Consider the following 19482-nt stretch of genomic DNA (forward strand, 5'->3'; position numbering starts at 1 on the left):
CTCCAACCAACCCTTTGATTCAACACCATAAATATTGGGGAGGGAAGTTTGTCATTTGCAGTTTTCAAGCGGCAGGCACAAATTACCAACCATGAGGTTTTCTCTGCTCATGCTCAGAAACTGGGAAGAAACAGAACTATTCATTTGCTGCAGAGTTCTCAATGTCTCCTGCTCATTTTCAACTTACCAGTTACATATTAAAGAGAGAGTGACCTCAAATTTTAAGCCTGTATCATCGTGTTTCATCAGCTTCAAGGAAATGTTGGCGTATACCTGGCTCTTACCTTATCCTTTTCATGAGGAAGGAGCGACACTGGAGGCAGACAGGAAAGAGACTCACAACTCTCTTTCCCATCAGCATTGATGGCTGCTTTAGTGTTGAGTTGGTACAAAGGTCCATCTTTAAGGAGTCTGCCATGGCCAACAGCACGCTTGACAGCCAGTCGCAATTGCTGGTGAAAGATGGAAGTGCCACTACCTCCAAACAATGCAGACACATCCTTCTGACCTTTCAAAAAGCGTTCAATATTCTTCAAGGATGAACCACTGGACTCTGCCAAGCCCTCAATTGCCCGTTTGATCAGTTTATTCCAGTCCACGTTTGGTTTACCATCCAATTTTCCATGGTTTCGAGGTTTAGGAAGTGCTATTCTCCCAGGATTATCAGGATCCTTGTAGGAATTGAGACCTTTGTTGGAAACTTTTAATATAGTTCCATCTTTAACACTCAATTCTAGTTGTTCCAGAACAGTTTTACGGTCCAAACCATGGGATGAAGACACTGCATTGCATATCCTCTCCTCTGAAGGGCGTTGTTTTTGCTTCTTCACCTTTTTGATCGCCTCCAAAATCCACTCCGTATACAGCGGGTTAGCGAGTTTTACCATGGTGAAGAATTCTGTATATCCATAGAGTCGTTATCCTTTATCCCGATGCTGAATAAGCTTCACACCACGGGAAAACAGATTTTTGGAGGATGGGAACCAGTTAACCATAGCATACACGTTTTTGGAGCTGAATTACTCTCTGTTTCTCAAACATTAATATTTTTAAACTGAAAGTAGAAAAATGATATATTCTGTTAGGAATTTCTTCATGCTTTCAATAAATCCATCAACAGCTCCAGAGCAAGGTTTTCACAAAGTTGTAAAGAACTCAGCACATCTCACCTCAACTTTGGATTTCCAATCTCACATCAGGAAAACTGGAACATTAAATCTGAAAAAAATGAGAAAATAGTCACGCCCACAAAGAAAGTCATAAGTGTCCCATTCTAGTTTGCATAGTCACAAATATACAAGAATATTGTAAATTCTTCTAATCTATCATTGAAGTTTTGAAGCACATTTTGTAACAATGCTGAAGTAACACTTAGGCTATGTCTTCACTTAAAAACAAAGTTTGGATTTTACATGGAGACAGCTAACAATGTAAAATCCTACTGGAAACAAAGCACTGTAGTTTCTGCCTGGATGTAGCTAGTCAACGTAACTCCAGGTGGGAGATATAGGGTTGACCTCAGTTAGCTACATCAAGGTAAAAACTACCCGGTGCCTTATCTCCATTACAATTTTACATCATGACAGCTATCCTGACGCAATAAACATACCTAATTTTGCAGTGAAGATATAGCCTTAGCCTGAAACTTCAATACAAAGTAACTAAAGGATTCCGACTGCCACAGGCAGATGGTAAGTTTTGCCTCTTGCATTGACATTCAAGGAGTTGCAAACAGTTTATTGAAAGCTTCACCATTTTTATACGAGAAGTTTTATAAGTTCCAAGTTAGTCAACATAAAACCTCTAGCTCTTCTGTCCGGTATCCTGCTTTCTAGTAATTTTAGAGAATCTGCCAATAACAAAGGATTTTCAAACATGAAAATTAGATCATCTACACTGTCCCCCACAACCAGGTTTAAGTGTAATAACTAGGTAGAAGTTTAGAACCTCTGCTTAAAACAAAATCTACACAGAAGGAAAACAGTATTTAAACAGGAGTTGTATTACCACTATAACAGACATAAGGGTAGGTATGACCACACATACATCTGGCTGCACCTTTCTATTTAAACTGTAACTGACAGGGGATGCCTCTGAGTCACCCCACACCTGGACCCCGGGGAAGGGGACCCTGCAATCTCCCATCAGGACATTTCCCTGTCCTAGAACATTCTTAATAGCGAGGCCAGGCTGACGCTGGTGTTACACTGGGGTGATGGCCCCTCACTCATTCTCCAGCTGCATGACAAGTACCCCTGCACCTGTCACAGCCGGTCCCCACCCGCGCTATAGGATAGCCCACAGCACAGAAGAGCCTGCGGGATGGCGCCCCCGGCCGGACCCCCTGGACCCTGCTCGGGCGCAGGGACTCCGCTCCCGGGAAATCAGGGCACCGGCCCCAGCGGCAGAGGGCACCCCAGGGGGCACCGCGCTGCCTCTCCCTAGAACAGGCAGCCCAGCCCGGACCGATCTTCCGCACCGCCGGGCCCGCCTGAGCCGCGCTACCAGGAGCCGCAGTCGGAGGCCGACTCAGCCCGAGCGCCGCGGCCCGCGCCGCCGGCCTCATCCGCGGCCTCCAGTGGACGCCGCCGCCTCGGTTGCTGGGCTCGAGCGCGCTGCGGGGGAGCGGGGCGGCCGGGCCCGGGCTTGGCGCAGAGCGGCGGCGGGGCCGGAACAGGCCGCGGGGCCTGGAGCACCCAACGGGCCTCCCGGTCCCTGGGGCGGCAGGGCCCGGCCAGCCGCCTGCCCTCGGCCCCCGCGGCGCTGGACACCGGAGCCAAGAGCGGCCGAGACGACGCCACTTACCGGGGCCTGCGAGAGACGCAAACCGCGAGCCGGAGGCCGGACGGCGGCGAAGCCCCAAACTGACACGGCGGCCATCTTGGGTCCGGAGCGCTGCGGCGGGGGGAGGGGGCGACGGAGGGGAATAGCCTGCGGCGGGAGGGGGATTCGCCGAGAGAATAGCCCGGCTACGAGGGGTCGGGGCGCCGCCCGGGTGCCGTGCCGGCAGCAGCGCGCCTGAGGGGACCGAGAGGGCCGCCAGAGGAGGGAAGGAGTTGGGGGAGGGGTTTGAGGGGCTGGGGAGTGGTCGGGGGGGGTAGAGGGATTGGGGAGGGGCACGGGGGTTGGGGAGAAGGGTCTAGGGGAGGATAGAGGGGGATGGGGAGGGGCGGGGGTGTTTGGAGGGACTTCGGGGAGGGGGCTGTTTATGGGGGATAGAAGGGTTGGGGAGGGGGTTATTTATGGGGAATGGAGGAGGCTGGGGGGAGGGATGGAGAGGCTTGAGTGGGGGTTGGGGGGATGGAAGAGTTTGGGGAGAGGATGAACAAGCAGGAGGAGTTATAGGGGTGGATGGGGTTTGGGGAAGGGTTGGCATGAATGGGGCAGGGGATAACTGGAGGGAGGGATGAGGGGTTAAAGGGAGAGGGGATGAGGAATAATGTGTGATCAGATCATTAACAGGACTAGAGGAACCCCACAATGATCTAGGCCCAGTACTAGGCAGGGATGGTAAAATGGACAAGTGTTCAATAAATATTTCTGTCCTGTATTTGTAAAGAAGCGGCATGGCATATTCATGTCTTACAATATTAAAGAAATACTTTCTATTTCAACAGTAACTGTGGAGGATGATAAACAGCATCCGCTAAACTTAGAGCTCATCTATTCTTGAAATGCTACAGTGGCACAGCTGCTGCGCTTCAGTGTAGACACTCACTTCTGCAACAGGAGAGGTTCTTCCATCACTATAGTTAATCCATTTTCTCCAGGAGATGGTTGCTAGGTCAATGGAAGAATCTTTCAAATGACTTAGCACTGGTCTACTCCGGTGGTTAGGTCTGCTTAACTGTATCACTCAGGGGTGTGGATTTTTCACACCCCCGAGCGATGTAGCTGGGTTGACTTAACTTTGTGTAGACCTGACCTTAAACTTTTAAAATATGTAAGAGTGGTGCCATGTTTACACTACGAACTTTGATTGACACAAGTGATGTTAGCATAAAACTGCCACAGTTAGTATAGCACTTGTACTCATGCATACTTGGCTTCTTATGTCAGTGCTGCACATACTCACCAGGAGTGCTTGTGTCAATGCACAGTGCAGTGCACCATGGGTCGGTATCCCAGTGTGCAACCTGACACCATCCAGCACGCTGTCTTTTGGAAAGTTTTGGCAATGCATTGTGGGGCAGAAAGGGGTTGTGCAGGGGTGACTGGGAGCAAGGGGTTAACCTCCCAGCATGCAACTGTCTCCATCCCATAATGTCACCTATATCCCATACTTTTCAGACCTTTTTTAAAAATCCCACAAACCCACGCAGCCATCCTCACTGTCAGTCATCTCTGACAGTTGCATGGAGCTCTCCACTATTGTCATAAGCATTACAAGCACAGGACACGCATTCCTCCAGTATTGGCAGAGCTGTAAGAAGAACTGAAAGAGCAGGGAACATGATGAGTTATTGGAGGACAAATTGCTGAGGGACATAGAAAGAAACAATTCAAGGTTGTCAATGGCATTCACAGAGCAGCTTCTGTTGGCGGAGCACTGCATCTGCATGGGATTGCATCGTATTACAGGCTTGAGATGAGGAGCATTGCCTGTAGAACTTCCAAATGTACAAGGTCGCATTTCTGGATGTGTGTGCCGAGCGCGCCCCAGACCTCCAGTGCAGGGACACCAAGATGAGAGTTGCACTGGCAGTAGAGAAGCTAGTGGCAATTGCACTGTGGAACCTCGCAGAACCGGATTGCTACCAATCATTAGGAAGTCATTTTGGAGATGGAAAATCCACTGTGGGGTCTGTTGTCATGCAAGTGTGAAGGGCCATTAATCATCTCTTGCTATGCAGGACTGTGACACTCAGCAATGTGCAGGACATAGTGGATGGATTTTCAGCAGTGGGGTTCCCAAACTGCGGTGGAGCAATAGACAGCACACACATCCCTATTTTGGTACCAAACCACCTTGCCACAGAGTATATCAACAGAAAGGGCTATTTTTTTATGGTTATGCAAGCATTGGTGGATTGCTGGGGATGCTTCACTGACATCAATTTTAGCTGGTCGTGAAAGGTCAATGATGCTTGCATCTTTAAGAACGCAGGACTGTTCAGAAAGCTACAAATAGAGACTTTCTTGCCCAACTGGCAAATTAGCTATGGTGATGCTGAATTGCCAATAGTGATCCTGGAGGACCCAGTCTACCCTTTGTCCCCGGCTCATGAAGCTGTAAACCAGCCACCTCAATAGCACCAAGGAAAGAGTTGACTACCAGCTCAGGAGGTGCAGAATGACAGTAGAATGTGCTTTTGGTGGTTTGAAGGGACACTGACGTTGTTTACTCACAAGAATGGATCTCAGTTTAAAAAAAATCCCAATGGTTATAGCTTCCTGCTGTGTCCTGCATATTTGTAAAGCAAAGGGGAAAAAGTTGCCACCAGGGTGGATGGTTGAGGTAGAGCGGCTCACTGCTGAGTTTGAACAGCCAGACACAAGGGCTATTAGAAAAGCTCAGCTCAGATCTATACGGCTCAGGGAGGCTTTGAAAGAGCTCTTTAATGGTAAGCCATAGTAATGTATTGTGTTGTACTGTGCTCTACCTGGCCCTGCTGTTTTAGGGCCTGTTAGGAATTATGTGGGGTACACTTATGAATATAGTGCTGTTAATTCACCTATGAATTTTTCGATGCTTGCTGTACATTTAGGATTTTTACACTGTTTCTGGTCATATGGGTTGTGTCATACCTATAAAGTAACAAGTGGGTGCTTTCAGAACTGCTTGGCACTCCGCACCATATGCTGTGAACTAATAAAGATTAATTTCCAAATAATAGAATTTTATTCAGTAACAATACCCGTGCAAAGAAAACTGTGTGCAGTTGAAAAACAAATACATTAAAAACTTAATACATTAATGGAACGGACCTTAACAAAGGGAAAAAACATTCATGCCATTTTACCTACACATGTAGCAACTATGACTTTCACAGGTCAGTGCCTGTGAAGCTGTGATTGTCCTTAATGTCCCATGGGGTGAAAAGGTAGGGGTAGAGATGTGGCCCCTGATATCATGATGAATGTTGAGGGCGCTTTAGGGAGATGATGTAATATTCTCCATGGACTGCTATGGGAGGTGAGCCTATAACTGTCAAACATGTTGGTCCACAAGAGTCTGCAGCATCTGTGTTTGCTGCTGGAGAAGCCCCATAAGATCCTGGTGCATCTCCCTCTGCTTTTACTGCTGAAATTCCTAATCCTGTTTAGTCTTTCCTTCTCCAGGCTGTTTGCAGTGTTCACCCTCCAGGCCCTGTGCTAACAGTCTGATGCAGCACCAGCTTGCAGGATCGCACTGAACATGTCATCCTGAGTCATCCTCTTTTTTTCTCCTTATCTGACTCCCCTTCCCATAGGTGTGGAAAGGGAACCCCTTAAGGCCGCAACAGCAGCAGCTGCAGGTAAAACACACAGAGGTAGCATTGTCAATATAGTCACAAGAGAAAGTAAAAGTTAAGATTCAGTGCTCCTCTCCGTTGCTCCCCTAAAGATTTAAATAAGACATGCTTATTGACACTTCTGCTTCAGAGTGCTTGTGCATGGCCCCACTCACAGCACCAGTTGTGGTGAGTATAGCCTACCAGGAATAAGGGAGATGAGGAGGTAATTGCTCACTTGCATGCAACTATGAGTACTGAGCAATGGTACTAAATACTGGCACCATTTTCCACAGGCAGTGGTCATTTTAGCTGATATCTCACTCCTGAGTGTAACAAAGGCATGGAGAACACAGCTGCTGCTGGCATCCCGAAGCTGCCTGGGCCCAGATACTGCTAGCCTGTGTACTATAATGATGCGTGCCGAAGTTACAGCTGACTAACATGGGAAAGTGTCCCACCCTTGAGGAAGAAATAATGCTGCTATCCTTAGAAACCTTCAGGAGAGGACTGCAGAGTACCTCCATGAATGTTTCATCGAAATCTCTCAGGGGGATTCAAGGAACCACCCCTATGTACACAGGCAAGAGTGGGCCATGCAGAGCAGTTTGTTTGAATGAATGAATGAATGAATGAAAATGAAATACAGATAATGCTACATCTCTTTGTTGTACTACTACCTTTTCTAGTACAAGTAAATGAAAAGTCGGTAGCTATGTCCTGTTTTGGGCAGGGCAGCGGGCATCAAAGTCAGGGGAAAGCTCAGCCTGCCCAAACTGCCTGCATAGCCCCACCCACACTCCACCCCCAGGCTCCCTCCTGCTTCCCACTGCACTCTGCTGCGGCTCTTCCTTCACCTGTGGCTGGGGCCCCGGGCCAGTGGTGCCAGAACTAGCGGGTCATAGCCCTCCTACTTGTTGAAAGTGGATAGGCCTGGCCTTCCCACTTTTCACCCGGGCAGACCCGACTCCCTTCCCCTCCTCTTCCTCTCGAGGCTCCACCCCATGGCCAAACCAGTGTGGAGGCCGGCCGGGGAGCCCGGGCAGTTGTGGGGAGCCGCAGTGGACCCTCCACCTGCCCAGGGAGTGGGGGTCTGAAAGCAATCCCTGGCCCATGTCCCCACTCTCCGGCCACCCGATGCAGGAAGAGGGTCCGCGACTCCATGCTGGTTCCCCACAGCTGCCTGCGCAGCTCTCCCCAACCTAGCTCCGGACATGGGGGAGGGCCTTGGAGCCGCAGCCTGGCCATGGTAAGAGCTGCATGGGCAGCTGTGAGGAGCCTTGGAGTCGCGGACCCTCCATCTGCCCTGGGCAGGCGGGAAGCCCTGGGAGTAGGGACACGGGCCAGGGACAGCTCGGGCCCCTTGCACCACAGGCAGGTAGAGAGTCCGCCGTGGGTCCCCACATCTGCCTGCCTGGCTCTTATCCTCTCATCTGTTAGGAGGAGGAGTAATATTGCTTAGAACTGGAAGCCATGGGAGTGGAGTTGGATGCAGGATGCTGGAGATGATACGCATGGCAGCATGTAACTGCGAATCCACCAGTTTTGTGTGTGATGATCGACTCCAAACTGGTGCACAGTACTCTACCACTGATTACGAAGTGGCAAGAGCTGACGTCTGCAAAGTTGGAGCACGAGCACCTCATGATGAACCTGCAGTTTGCTAAGAAGATTGTAACTTTAGCTGCTGTCTTCTTCAGCTGGACATAGTAACTCAGTGTGCCGTCTAAGGTCACACCTAGATAGACCAGTTCTACTTCATGCTTCACCTTCTGACCATTCAGTTTGTGGGTTGTGCTGGCATGATGAAGATGGAACAAACTGGAGACTGTTTTTACCTCCCTGAGCAATGGTAACTAGGTTGACGAAAGCATTCTTCCGTTGCCTTAGCTGCATCTACACCAGGGGTGCACTCTGCATAGCTACGGTGCTCAGAAGTGTGGATTTTTCAGACCCTGAGCAGCCTTGCTGTGCCAGCCTAAGTTTTAAGTGCATCCCAGGCCTCAGTCTTTTGTTGCAGAGGGTGTAAAAGAGTAAGGCCTGATCTACTGTTAACTTTTAAATCTACACAGGTAGGGCACTCAGAGGTGTGAAAAATTCACACCCTTAGCATCACAGTTAAGCTCATCTACCCACCAATGTAGACATGGCTAGATCGACAGAAGAATTTCTCCATCAATCTAGCTACCACTGCCCTGGGAAGTGGATTACCTACATTGATGGAAAAACCCTTTGCATTGCTGTAGGAAGCATCTACACTATGGCACTACAGTGTATAGTTGCAGCACTGTAGCACCCATAGTGTATACATGACCTAAGAAGAGGGAATGTGTTGGGGATGCTCTCTAGCTCAAATATTTTGGGATTCTAATTTGTGTTGAGTTTCTGACGTCACATCATCCTTTTATTTTTTTTCCCTGAGAAGGTAATACATTACAAGCTGATGTGTGTTACCAGAAAGTCAAGCCTTCTGTCCTGGAAAGACTCAGGATCTGTATACAAACTTAGGTCTCAAAGTCAGTGGGGCTCTGTATGAGCACAAGGACTCTTCTTCATGGCTCTAATTGCAAGATTGGGGCTTGGTTCTTATCTGTGCTGCACCTCTATGATGCTGAACCAGCACACTTAAGATCTGAGGAAAATCTCATTTTCCAGGATTCAGGACATTCACTCTAGATAATGTCCTTTGCCTTTGCAAGTTTGATTTGCTTTTTTGTTTTGTGTTGCATGTTCTGTATGCTCTCATTCCCTGTGTTATTCACAGTTCCTTAGAAACTTTAGGTTTCAGAATAGCAGGCGTGTTAGTCTGTATCCATAAAAAGAACAGGAGTACTTGTGGCACCTTAGAGACTAACAAATTTATTTGAGTATAAGCTTTCGTGGGCTACAGCCCACTTCATCGGATGCTGTAGCCCACAAAAGCTTATGCTCAAATAAATTTGTTAGTCTCTAAGGTGCCACAAGTACTCCTGTTCTTTTTAGAAAGTTTAGTTTGCTTTAAATCTGATTTTGATTTGTATATTCATGGAAGCACAATTTTATCTATACAGTGTTATAGACAGTTTTATGATTTTGACCAATAGCTTGCAGGACAGGGATCTTCTGTAGTTTTGGATGGACCTTCTTGTATTTAAATATATATTTTAATAAAAGCAAGAATAGGTTTGTCCTATTCTTGTAAGCTGTTTTGAGACAGGGAATTAGTAAAGTAAACTTGTGACTTTTTCTAATTTTCTTTCCATTTAATGTCTTGAATTCAGAAACTTCTCTTTTGGGGCAAAAGGAACTTATTTAACACTAACTACAATAATTTATCCAAGTTAAAAGGGACTGTTTGGGTGAGTAACTATTTATTATTTGCATTATGATACTGTCTGGGGAGCAACTGAGAACAAGGTCCCATTGTGCTAGGCACTGTACAGAGTAATAGACAGTCCCTGCCCTGAAGGGTTTTCAGTTTAAATTGACAGCACAGGCAAAGGTTAGGGGAAAAGACAGAACACACAAGCAGAATGATGGTTTGCAAATGTCATACTGGTGTCAAGATTGTTTTGTGGGGATCTGATGGGTTGTTGTTTAATTCTTCGGGGGAATTGTTACAGGATTAGCTAAATGGAAACACAGTGGGCAGATGAAGGCAGGGAGGGGAGCATTCAGGGCAGGTGGAAGAGACAGAAGGGGGGCAGAAGTTCTTGGAGTAAGCAGCTGAAGGGCAGAGTCCAAAACCAGGAAGGATTCTGACATCCGTGTCCAAAAGTCCCTGTTCCAGCAACTTCTGCATCTGCTCTTGCAGGCTTAAGAATTTCTCAGCCTCCTCCCTTTCCTCTCCCCACCTCTCTTCAAGCTGGCTCCTTCCTGCAGTGTCTTTTGCCCCCAAGCCCACATGACTCAGGTGTGGGGGTGCTGCACAGGTCCTGTCGTCCCAGAGCTGTGGTGCTGAATGTGAGAAAGATAATTAAGAGGTGAGGATAATTTCTGGGAATTGAAGGTAAGGAAAGTGAAACTGAGAGGATTGAACACACAAACGTGAAACTAAATGATGCCTTTCTCTGATTACATTAGGTTGGATTTATTATATCAAATTTTAAAATGTTCAGAGTGATACAATTAAAATAAGGAATTTTTTCAGAAGTCAAGTACTGCCTGTTCTCCCCCTCACCCTGCTTTCCATTTTCACAGCACAAACTGACAATTACACCGGCAAGATCATTGCATATGGTGTGCTGCAGATAATAAAAAGTTGTTTTACCCATCAAGATAATGTACACTTTGGCAACATCATTTCTCGAATGCCCAGTCCTTTGGCTGTGGCTGCACTCATCTTTCATGGGGATATGAACTTTTTAACTCAGCTGTGGCTTTTTGCTGACCTTTGATTCCTATACTAACCAACAACACTCTGAATTCAGCGCTGGAAGCATCTTTCACTGGACTCTTCTCCTTTTAGTTTCCTGTTTAGGTTTATAGTAAAATCCCCAGCAATCCTGGGAAGAGCATTTATTTAGTTTAGAATGAAATATGGTCTCCACTTTGACAGCTTAGAAGCAGTCAAGCTGCATTTCTGCAGCAGTAAACAGTTGTGTAACTGCAAATTGCTCTCCACAGGTACTAGCAGGCCACCAGAACATTCTTGGAAAAGTCTGAATTTCAGAGTAGTGTCCCAACTGATCCAGGTGTCTCTCAAAGGCCAGAAGAGCTCACAGGATCTTGTCAAGGTATCTTATGTAATAATTTTATGATTATTTTTCCATAACTCCTTGGAAACTTGAAATGGAAATCTATTTCCTTGACAAAAATTGTTTTGTTGTGTGCTTATTAATTTACTGTAGGGCTGCTCATGAGTTGGCATGAGAACTTCTGCAGATAAAAGATATACAATTATTTGGGTTTTTTTGAAAAATGCAAAAAGAATAGCAAGATTTTGGAAATAGGGTGACCAGACAGCAAATGTGACAAATTGGGATGGGGGTGGGGACGGTAATAAGAGCCTATATAAGAAAAGACCCCAAAATTGGGACTGTCTCTATAAAATCGGGACATCTGGTCACCCTAGAAATAGATGAATAGAAAATAGTAATACTAACATTGCTTTTCTTTGCCTGGGCAGGGCTCTTAAAATATTTTATTGTTTAAAATAAAGTTACCTTGGGAAAGAAGGGTCCATGATTTTTCATTACAAAGTTATAGAGAAGAAAGACCTGTACAGAACTCTTTACAGAGTTTACTGCTGTTATCTTCTGTTTGGCACAGCTCTGTAGCAGGCTTAGCCAATGCAGGAAAACTTGTTTCTTTTAAAAAGGGAAAAGTATTGCGATAACAAATACCCCATTTGTTTAGGGGTTTACCCAAAACCAAACAAATGGTATTTATTTAATAGTAATTTTGATGATGATAATAATAATATGTATGGCATCATTAATGCCACAAATATTATGGTGATTAAAAATAGCATGCATTACTATCCATTCCTTGCTGTTCTGTAGCCATTTTCACCTGGTAATAATGTTGCTTTTATTCACATAGATCCTTATGTTGAATATCAAATGTTTACAGTTTCTCCTTCAAATAAAATCCACTAGTATAAACATATTATCCATTAGGATCAATTAACGTCCAACTCTCTCAAAATCCATGTAAAGGTGAAATCTGTGCAGACATAGAGTTTTAAACCCATTGACCCATAGCTGTGCTATATTAGAGGCATAATGATGATCTGGCATTTAAATTGGCTCTTTCTTCTTCTTACCGCTGAGAGCTCTTTTCAGCCAACGATCCCAAATAGTTTACAGACTTAAACAGATACACAAGCTCTACTCAAGGATCACTTCACCCAAAACTGACATGCATCTGCTTTGAGGTCAAAGACAGCAGCTGTCTGACAGTACACACTAACACTGCATAACAGTTTTGGAGAGGGAGTGTAGAGGAATCCTATATCCAACTGCAGAGGGGGCATTTAGGAAGGCAGGATGTAGTTCCTAAGCTGGAATTTGGCCAGGACATCTGGGTTAATATCCATAATGTTATGAAAAGCATCACAGGATCTTTAATGTTCATGAGTGGTCAGGACCTTAATGTATAATAGAAAATATAAATATACTATAATAAATAATACATCTTTATTTTAAATCTCTCCTTGCTGAAGGATTCTGGCTGTTGTACAATGAATAAACTAAGAGCAATTAATAAACTTTAGGACACTGGCTAATCTTCATTGCTTCCAGACTGGCCAATTCCTTAGGGATTGAGGAGGCCTGTGTGGTCTTTGTACTAAGAAAGGGATAGGGGAGAACAGTTCATTTTGGTTCTCCTGGTCAAAGTTAGTTAGGTTACTATGAAAATGTCAAAGTCTGGAAGGAAAGACTGAAACTTCTGACCATTCTAGGGATGAAAAACCACTGCAGAAAAGATGACCTTCTGCATTCAGCTCTCAATCAAAAAGTCTGTAGACCAGCTCATAATATTTGAGGCAGACTTCATCAATACAGATAAGACCCTTTCAAACTGCAGGAACTCTCAATTTTATCCAATAGAGAGTAGAAGATAAAAGACCTAATAATCCCAGTTAGACACTGATTTAATTATGTTTGTGAAAAGTCATGGACTTTTTACAGTTTGTTACAATGCGGTTATGTGGCCATGTCTGTGAGATTTCATGCTTTATTCTAGAGTTCATTTATGTTTTGGCCTTTTTTCATAGCAATGCCTCGATATTCGCAAATGCCCAGCACTGCTGTTGACTTGTGCAGAAAATAGGGAATGGTTATAGCTACCAAGTTTTGTGCAGTTCCATGTGAGACGTTTTGGGCAAATGATTTAATCAGCTAATTTGTATAGAACCTTTGGCTTTAAAAAATTGTGTAGATTTAGTGCTTGTGAAAGGTGTTGACTTGGTCTTCTGTTTAGCTAAAGCAGAACAGTAGGGCAAGCTTTCCACAAACACTGACCATCCAGGTATGCCTCACCCCTGATCTTGGGGAAGAGGAAAGGACTTTCCTGCAGAGATAGTAGGGATAGTTCTTAAAAGGGAGTCATATATGTATTCGCGGACAAAATAAAACCTACATGAAAGTGGAACTGAGTTTGAGAATACATATTAGTAAATTAAGGGTAAAAATATAACTAATAAGGATATTATAATTATCCCTAAATGAAGCATAATAAATCCACAAAATTCCTAGTTAAGGTTACACTTGAAAGAAATCCAAAGATGTCAAGATAAGAAATGTTGCGTGCAGTGTAGTTGTAGTTGTAGCCATATCAGTCCCAGGATATTAGAGAGACAAACTGTGTGAGGTCATATCTTTTATTGGACCAGATTCTCTCCCCGACAGAAGTTGGTGCAATAAAATATATTACCTCACTCACCTTGCCTCTCTCGGGTAAGAAATGCACAATTAAGGCCTGGTCTACATTAGGAATTTACAACGGTATAGCTATGTTTCTCAGGGAAATCCATACCCCTGAGAGACATCGCTATACCGACCTAACCCTGGTGTAGACCAGCACTAGGTCAATGGAAGAATTCTTCTATCAACCTAGGTACTGCCTCTTGGGGAGGCCTACAGTGATGGGATGCCTTCTCCCATCAGCATAGGCAGTATTTATACTGAAGTGCTACAGCTGCAGCAGTGCCACTGCAGAATTTTAAGTGTAGACAAACCCTCAGGAACTCAAAAAGCATTAATTGTCAGACACATAGATGAACATAATTTGTTGGGGAAACGACAACATGGTTTTTGTAAAGGGAAATCAGGCCTCACCGATCTACTAGAATTCTTTGAGGGGCGTCAATAAGCATGGACAAGGAGGATCCAGTGGACACAGTGTACTTAGATTTTCAGAAAGCCTTTGACAAGGTCCATCACCAAAGGCTCTTAAGCAAACTAAGCTGTCATGGGATAAGAGGGAAGGTCCTCTCCTGGATTGGTAACTCGTTAAAAGATAGTAAACAGAGGGTTGGAATAAATGGTTAGTTTTCAGAATGGAGAGAGGTAAGTAGTGGTGTCCCCAAGGGGTCTGTACTGGGACCAGTCCTATGCAACATATTCATAAATTATCTGGAAGAAGGGGTAAACAGTGAGGTGGCAAAATTTGCAGATGATACAAAACTACTCAAGATAGTTAAGTCCCAACCAGACTGCAAAGAACTAGAACAGAATCTCACAAAACTGGGTCACTGGGGAACAAAATGGCTGATGAAATTCAGTGTTGATAAATGCAAACTAATGCACACTGGAAAACATAATCCCAGCTATATATATAAAATGATGGTGTCTAAATTAGCTGTTATCATTCAAGAAAGAGATCTTGGAATCATTGTGAATAATTCTCTGAAAACATCCACTCAATGTGCAGTGAAGGTCAAAAAAGTGAACAGAATGTTGGGAATCATTAAGAAAGGCGTAGATAATAAGACAGAATATATCATATTGCCTCTTTGTAAATCCATGGTATGCTGCCTGCAGATGTGATCACCCCATCTCAAAAAAGATATATTGGAATTGGAAAAGTTTTAGAAAAGGGCAACAAAAATTATTAGTGGTATGGAATGACTTCTATATGAGGAGAGATTAATAAGACTGGGACTTTTCAGTTTAGAGAAGAGATGACTAAGGGGGGGATATGATAGAGGTCTATAAAATCATCACTGGTGTGGAGAAAGTAAATAAGAAAGTGTTATTTACTCCTCAGAACATGAGAGCAGAGGCACATATTATCTACTGATCAGCTCCATGTACATCTTTGATGCTATATTCAGGATAATTAAATGTTTTTGTGATACAGTAACAACTCCTTTCATTGATATAGTGCTCCAATAGCTCACCATGTGTGCATGTTGTATTGACAGAGGCTAACAGTCACTGAACTAATTTAGAAGGCTCATTAATAAAGGATGATTTATATTCTGGATTTACAAAGGAAAAGAGTGAAATATTCCTGGCATCGCCAACTCTAGAGCCGAGATGGAAGAAAAAGCAGATGACTTCACCATAAGGAGGGAGAAATGATCTTCAGACGGATAGATAACAAAGGGCTGTTTGTGTTTATGTATAATTAACTGGCTTGCACAGTGAAGCAGGTAGGTGTTACTCTGCTGCATATATTGCATGTATGCAGCTCATTCAGGAGGCCAGAAAGGGTGCCCTTCTTAAACCAATATGTTGTAAGAGAAAGATAGTACCCAGGGATTTCCAAAAGTGAAGGCATGTTTAACACACTTGATTAATTGCTTTTGGAAAGTGACAATGAGAACAGACAGTAGTGAAGCAGCAAAATAAAAGGCTATCTAATATTAGCAACTGTAATCCTCAATTGAATAACAATTGACTTAGTAACAGAGATAGGAAAATTATAGTAAATGGTTACAGATCAGGTAGCAGAGGTGTGACAAGTAAAATGTTGCAGGCATTGCTCTTGGGCCCAGTTTTGCTCACAATATATCAATGACACAGAAAAGGGAATATGCAAGATGTGCAAATTTGCTGAAGACATAACTCAGAAGACCAGCTGGTACCATAGAGCAGGGCATTGGATTGAAAGGCACAGAACTGAATGGAGGCTGGAGCCGACAAGGGACTTTTGTGTTTTAATGTAGAAAAATATAATAAAATAATAGAGAGAGGACTGAAAAGGATAAAATGAATTCTGCCCTAAATTATCCCCATCAGCAAGGCACTGATTAGAAGAAAGGTCTGGCGAACAATGATAACAGAAAACTAAATTTACCAGCTCAGCCAACAAGAAATCAAAGAGGAAAAAGGAGGTAGTGATAGAAGGATAAAGCAGGAATGAGAAGGGGTCACAGGGACAATGAGACCAAACCTGGAGTGCTGGACACAGTTCAGGGTTTCGTGTAGCAAAGAGGATATTGAAGATGACGCTTGTTTCCAGTAGTGCTCACGCTATGCTAGGCACATCCCAAAAAGGCACCAGTGAGTCAAAGGGCAATGAGGGTGCTAAAACTCTCAGAGGGTACATACGTAAGCCAAGGTTATAGGAAAGGGTTTGTATTCCCTAGAAGAGACGAAGGTATTGCTGAGGGATATCCATTTTTAAAGGATGGAGGGAATGTGGGTGTCAGGAATGCATTTGCCAGAGTAACAGGCACAGAAAGAAAAGGGCATAAACTGAAGCCAAGAAATGTGTGAGTACGAGTTGCCAAAATATATTTGATGAGCAGTAAAATGATGTGTTCCTTTCTGCTACTTGTCTCTGACTGAGAACTGATTAATTCAACACATATTTAAACATAGAATAATCAAATCATAGAAGAAAACACTTGAGTCATCATTTACATTTCATCCATACCCCTTTTTCTATATTTCTGTTGTGTTGCCTGTACTAGAAACCCAGTTGCTAATCTTGGGTCATTCAGATTTCACCATCAAGGGCCACATTACCAATTTGCCAGGAGCATGAGAGAGGCAGGTAATTTACATCTATATACTTTTGCAACAAAAAAGTAAATGTACTCCAGTATTTGTTTGTGTTTTTATCTTCCTCGGTAGATTAACAGAAATTTCTTTCTGGCTGCAGTAGAAAAACAAAACAGTTCTTAGAAGGGAAAAGCAGTCATGAGATTTGGCCTAATAGAATTTGTAGTGTCCATGAATGTACCTTCAGGCTCCTTTATTGCAACTCATATCTAGGAATGAAGCTTCACACCTGGAAAATCATCAATCAATACAAAATGCAGTTGTCTTCTTAGTGGACACATCACCCCAGTGTTCCTTGCTCTGTATTTAGTCCTCACTAAATACAGAGTCTATTTCAAGATATCAGTTCAGATATTCAAAACCCTCCATGCAAATGGCCCTGGCTACCAAAGAAATCATCTCTGTGTCCACAGTGATGACCTCCCCACAACAGTTGCTTTCCCCAAAAACAATGAAACTGTTGACCAATAGTAGGAGGCTCATGAGTGTGAGGGACAGAACTTTCACAGGGGCCAGACCTACATTTTGAAACTCACTTCTGCAAGAGATGAGTGACACCAAGCCTCACCCTATTCAGAACTAAGATCTTGTCTTCAATAAAGTTGTACCAATGTAATTAAGTTGGTTTCTAAATGTAAATCTCATCTCTTCAATTTAATTTCCCTTCAAAAATTTCTTCATACACAAATGGATACCCAACACACCCACTCACTCACACAAACTGCCTATAAACTAATCAAATTATTTCTCTTACAGGCTGGGAAGGAAGAGAGATTATTATTATTCTTTCAGATTGGGAGGCAACAGATGCGAAGGTAATGGGGGTTAGAAAGTACCTAAATAGAAAGGTAGATCTCCCAATCCAAGTGTGCATCCACACTAGGAAGAAAAGGTGTTTCACCATATATTAGCAGACATATGGTAACATCCTAGTGTGGACAGGGCTGTTTTAGTTTTCACATGTTAGCAGATTGAGGTAAACACTAACTGGGGGAAGCCTAAAGCTAATATGTGGCAAAATACTCCTTTTTTCCTAGTGAAGACAAGGCCTAAGATGAATTAAACTGGAGGGTGGCCAAAGCTGCGCTTACTCCACAGTCTCCACATTTAGCCATTAGAGCACTCTTTCGGGACTCTTCTTCTAGCCTCTCTTCACCATAAATTGCTTTCTGTCTGTCCTTGATCTCAGCTTTTGGTAATGGAGTAGGTTGGAAGATTTTTTGTATTTAGAGTTTTTAACAGCTGAAGTCCAACCTAAGCCTCTCAGTTCAAGCCTTTACTGAATCTGAAAAGAGGAAGTAAAATCTCCCCCCAAAAGTTCCTTGAACATTGATAGGGAATGTGAACACTTATAAATAACCAATTCCTTGGTACTGAGTCCATGGATGATCCCAGTAAGGACAGATGCTATGGTTACTGATTTATGGCTGTGAAGGACTTAAGAACAGTCCCAATGTCAATGGAGCTTCAGACATGCTAAAAGCAGCTCTTTGCTGCTTGCTGCCCAGAAGCTGCTTGACAGGGTCCCATTTCTCATTACTTACTTTTCATCTGAAAATTGTGTTTTCTGGCCTAAATTGATGGTTACAATTATTATTCCTCTGAATTATTTCTAATATGAAATTCAGTAACTGTTTAATAATTCACAGAAACAGTACACAACAGTTTTAGACCAGAAGCAAAGGAAAAGCAGGCAGAGGACTTTAAGGAGGTGGATATCTTGATTCTCATTAAGTTTATTACATTAAATGTTTTAATCTTGTCTTAGGTCCTTGAATTTGTACTTGTGTTCTTGTAGACCACCCGTGATACACTAGCTGAAGGTTCTTTGGAGATAACATTACCATGTATTTTTGAGGTATATATTGTTTTTTCAGTTACTTTTCAAACCAAGTCAGAGATGGGACCTCATTCACCAGGATTAGCACCTTACATTTGAAATATATATTGGTACATTCGTGTAAACATTACATGGGATACACAAGAAGAATTGGAGTCTTGCCAGTTTTAAAACACAGTGAAAGACTCGTCTTTTTGTGCAAACCTGTTCACAAAAACAAAGGTCTACAATGATCTCTATGTTCTCCAGGTGAGGATTTAGCCTTTTTAGGGTTCTGTATAAATCAGGGGAGGAGTGGAGAGGTTAAGCCAATATAGGGAGAACCAGTGTGAATCTAATTTTTGTTACATGACACCTAGAGAGATAGGGGAATTAGAAGTACACCTCTACCTCGATATAACGTTGTCCTCGGGAGCCAAAAAATCGTACCGTGTTTTAGGTGAAACAGTGTTATATTGAATTTGCTTTGATCCAACAGAGTGCGCAGCTCCTCCTTCCCCCCGGAGCACTGCTTTACCGCATTATATCCGAATTCGTGTTTTATCGGGTGGTGTTATATTGAGGTAGAGATGTATAGACAGCAGACGTTCAGTGTCCTGCATGCAAATCTCAACAGTGCCCCCTGCTGGTTTGGGTTGCTTTCAAAATGTTTTGTTTAAGGCATCTTAGGCCTGGTCTACACTATGCGTTTAAACCAAATTTAGCAGTGTTAAACCGATTTAACACTGCACCCGTCAACACAACGAGGCCCTTTATATCGATATAAAGG

At 43.6% G+C, this 19482-nt stretch overlaps 1 protein-coding gene and 1 long non-coding RNA gene across 3 annotated transcripts in view; one reads left to right on the forward strand and one right to left on the reverse strand.

Annotated features, from left to right (window-relative positions):
* KAT6A (lysine acetyltransferase 6A) overlaps positions 1-2903 on the reverse strand; it is a 78497-nt gene extending 75594 nt beyond the window's left edge. The window contains exons 1-3 of one of the 2 annotated variants that reach the window (XM_050939812.1): positions 2806-2903; positions 1170-1218; positions 285-1054 (exon numbers count right to left, since the gene is read on the reverse strand). In XM_050939812.1, the coding sequence (XP_050795769.1) occupies positions 285-887 (603 nt within the window). In that variant the 5' untranslated portion in view covers positions 888-1054; positions 1170-1218; positions 2806-2903. Of the gene's footprint in view, positions 1-284; positions 1219-2805 lie in introns of both variants that reach the window. The other variant, XM_050939811.1, reaches the window with a different exon arrangement.
* A 375-nt stretch (positions 2904-3278) lies between these two features.
* On the forward strand, positions 3279-15534 carry LOC127045021 (uncharacterized). The gene is made up of 5 exons (XR_007772587.1): positions 3279-5564; positions 6283-6458; positions 9695-9772; positions 11040-11149; positions 15357-15534. It is a non-coding gene; the product is annotated as an uncharacterized LOC127045021 (long non-coding RNA).
* Positions 15535-19482: the final 3948 nt, after the last annotated feature.

This window comes from Gopherus flavomarginatus, chromosome 2 (genome assembly GCF_025201925.1).
Source record: "Gopherus flavomarginatus isolate rGopFla2 chromosome 2, rGopFla2.mat.asm, whole genome shotgun sequence".
Lineage (NCBI taxonomy): Eukaryota > Metazoa > Chordata > Testudines > Testudinidae > Gopherus > Gopherus flavomarginatus.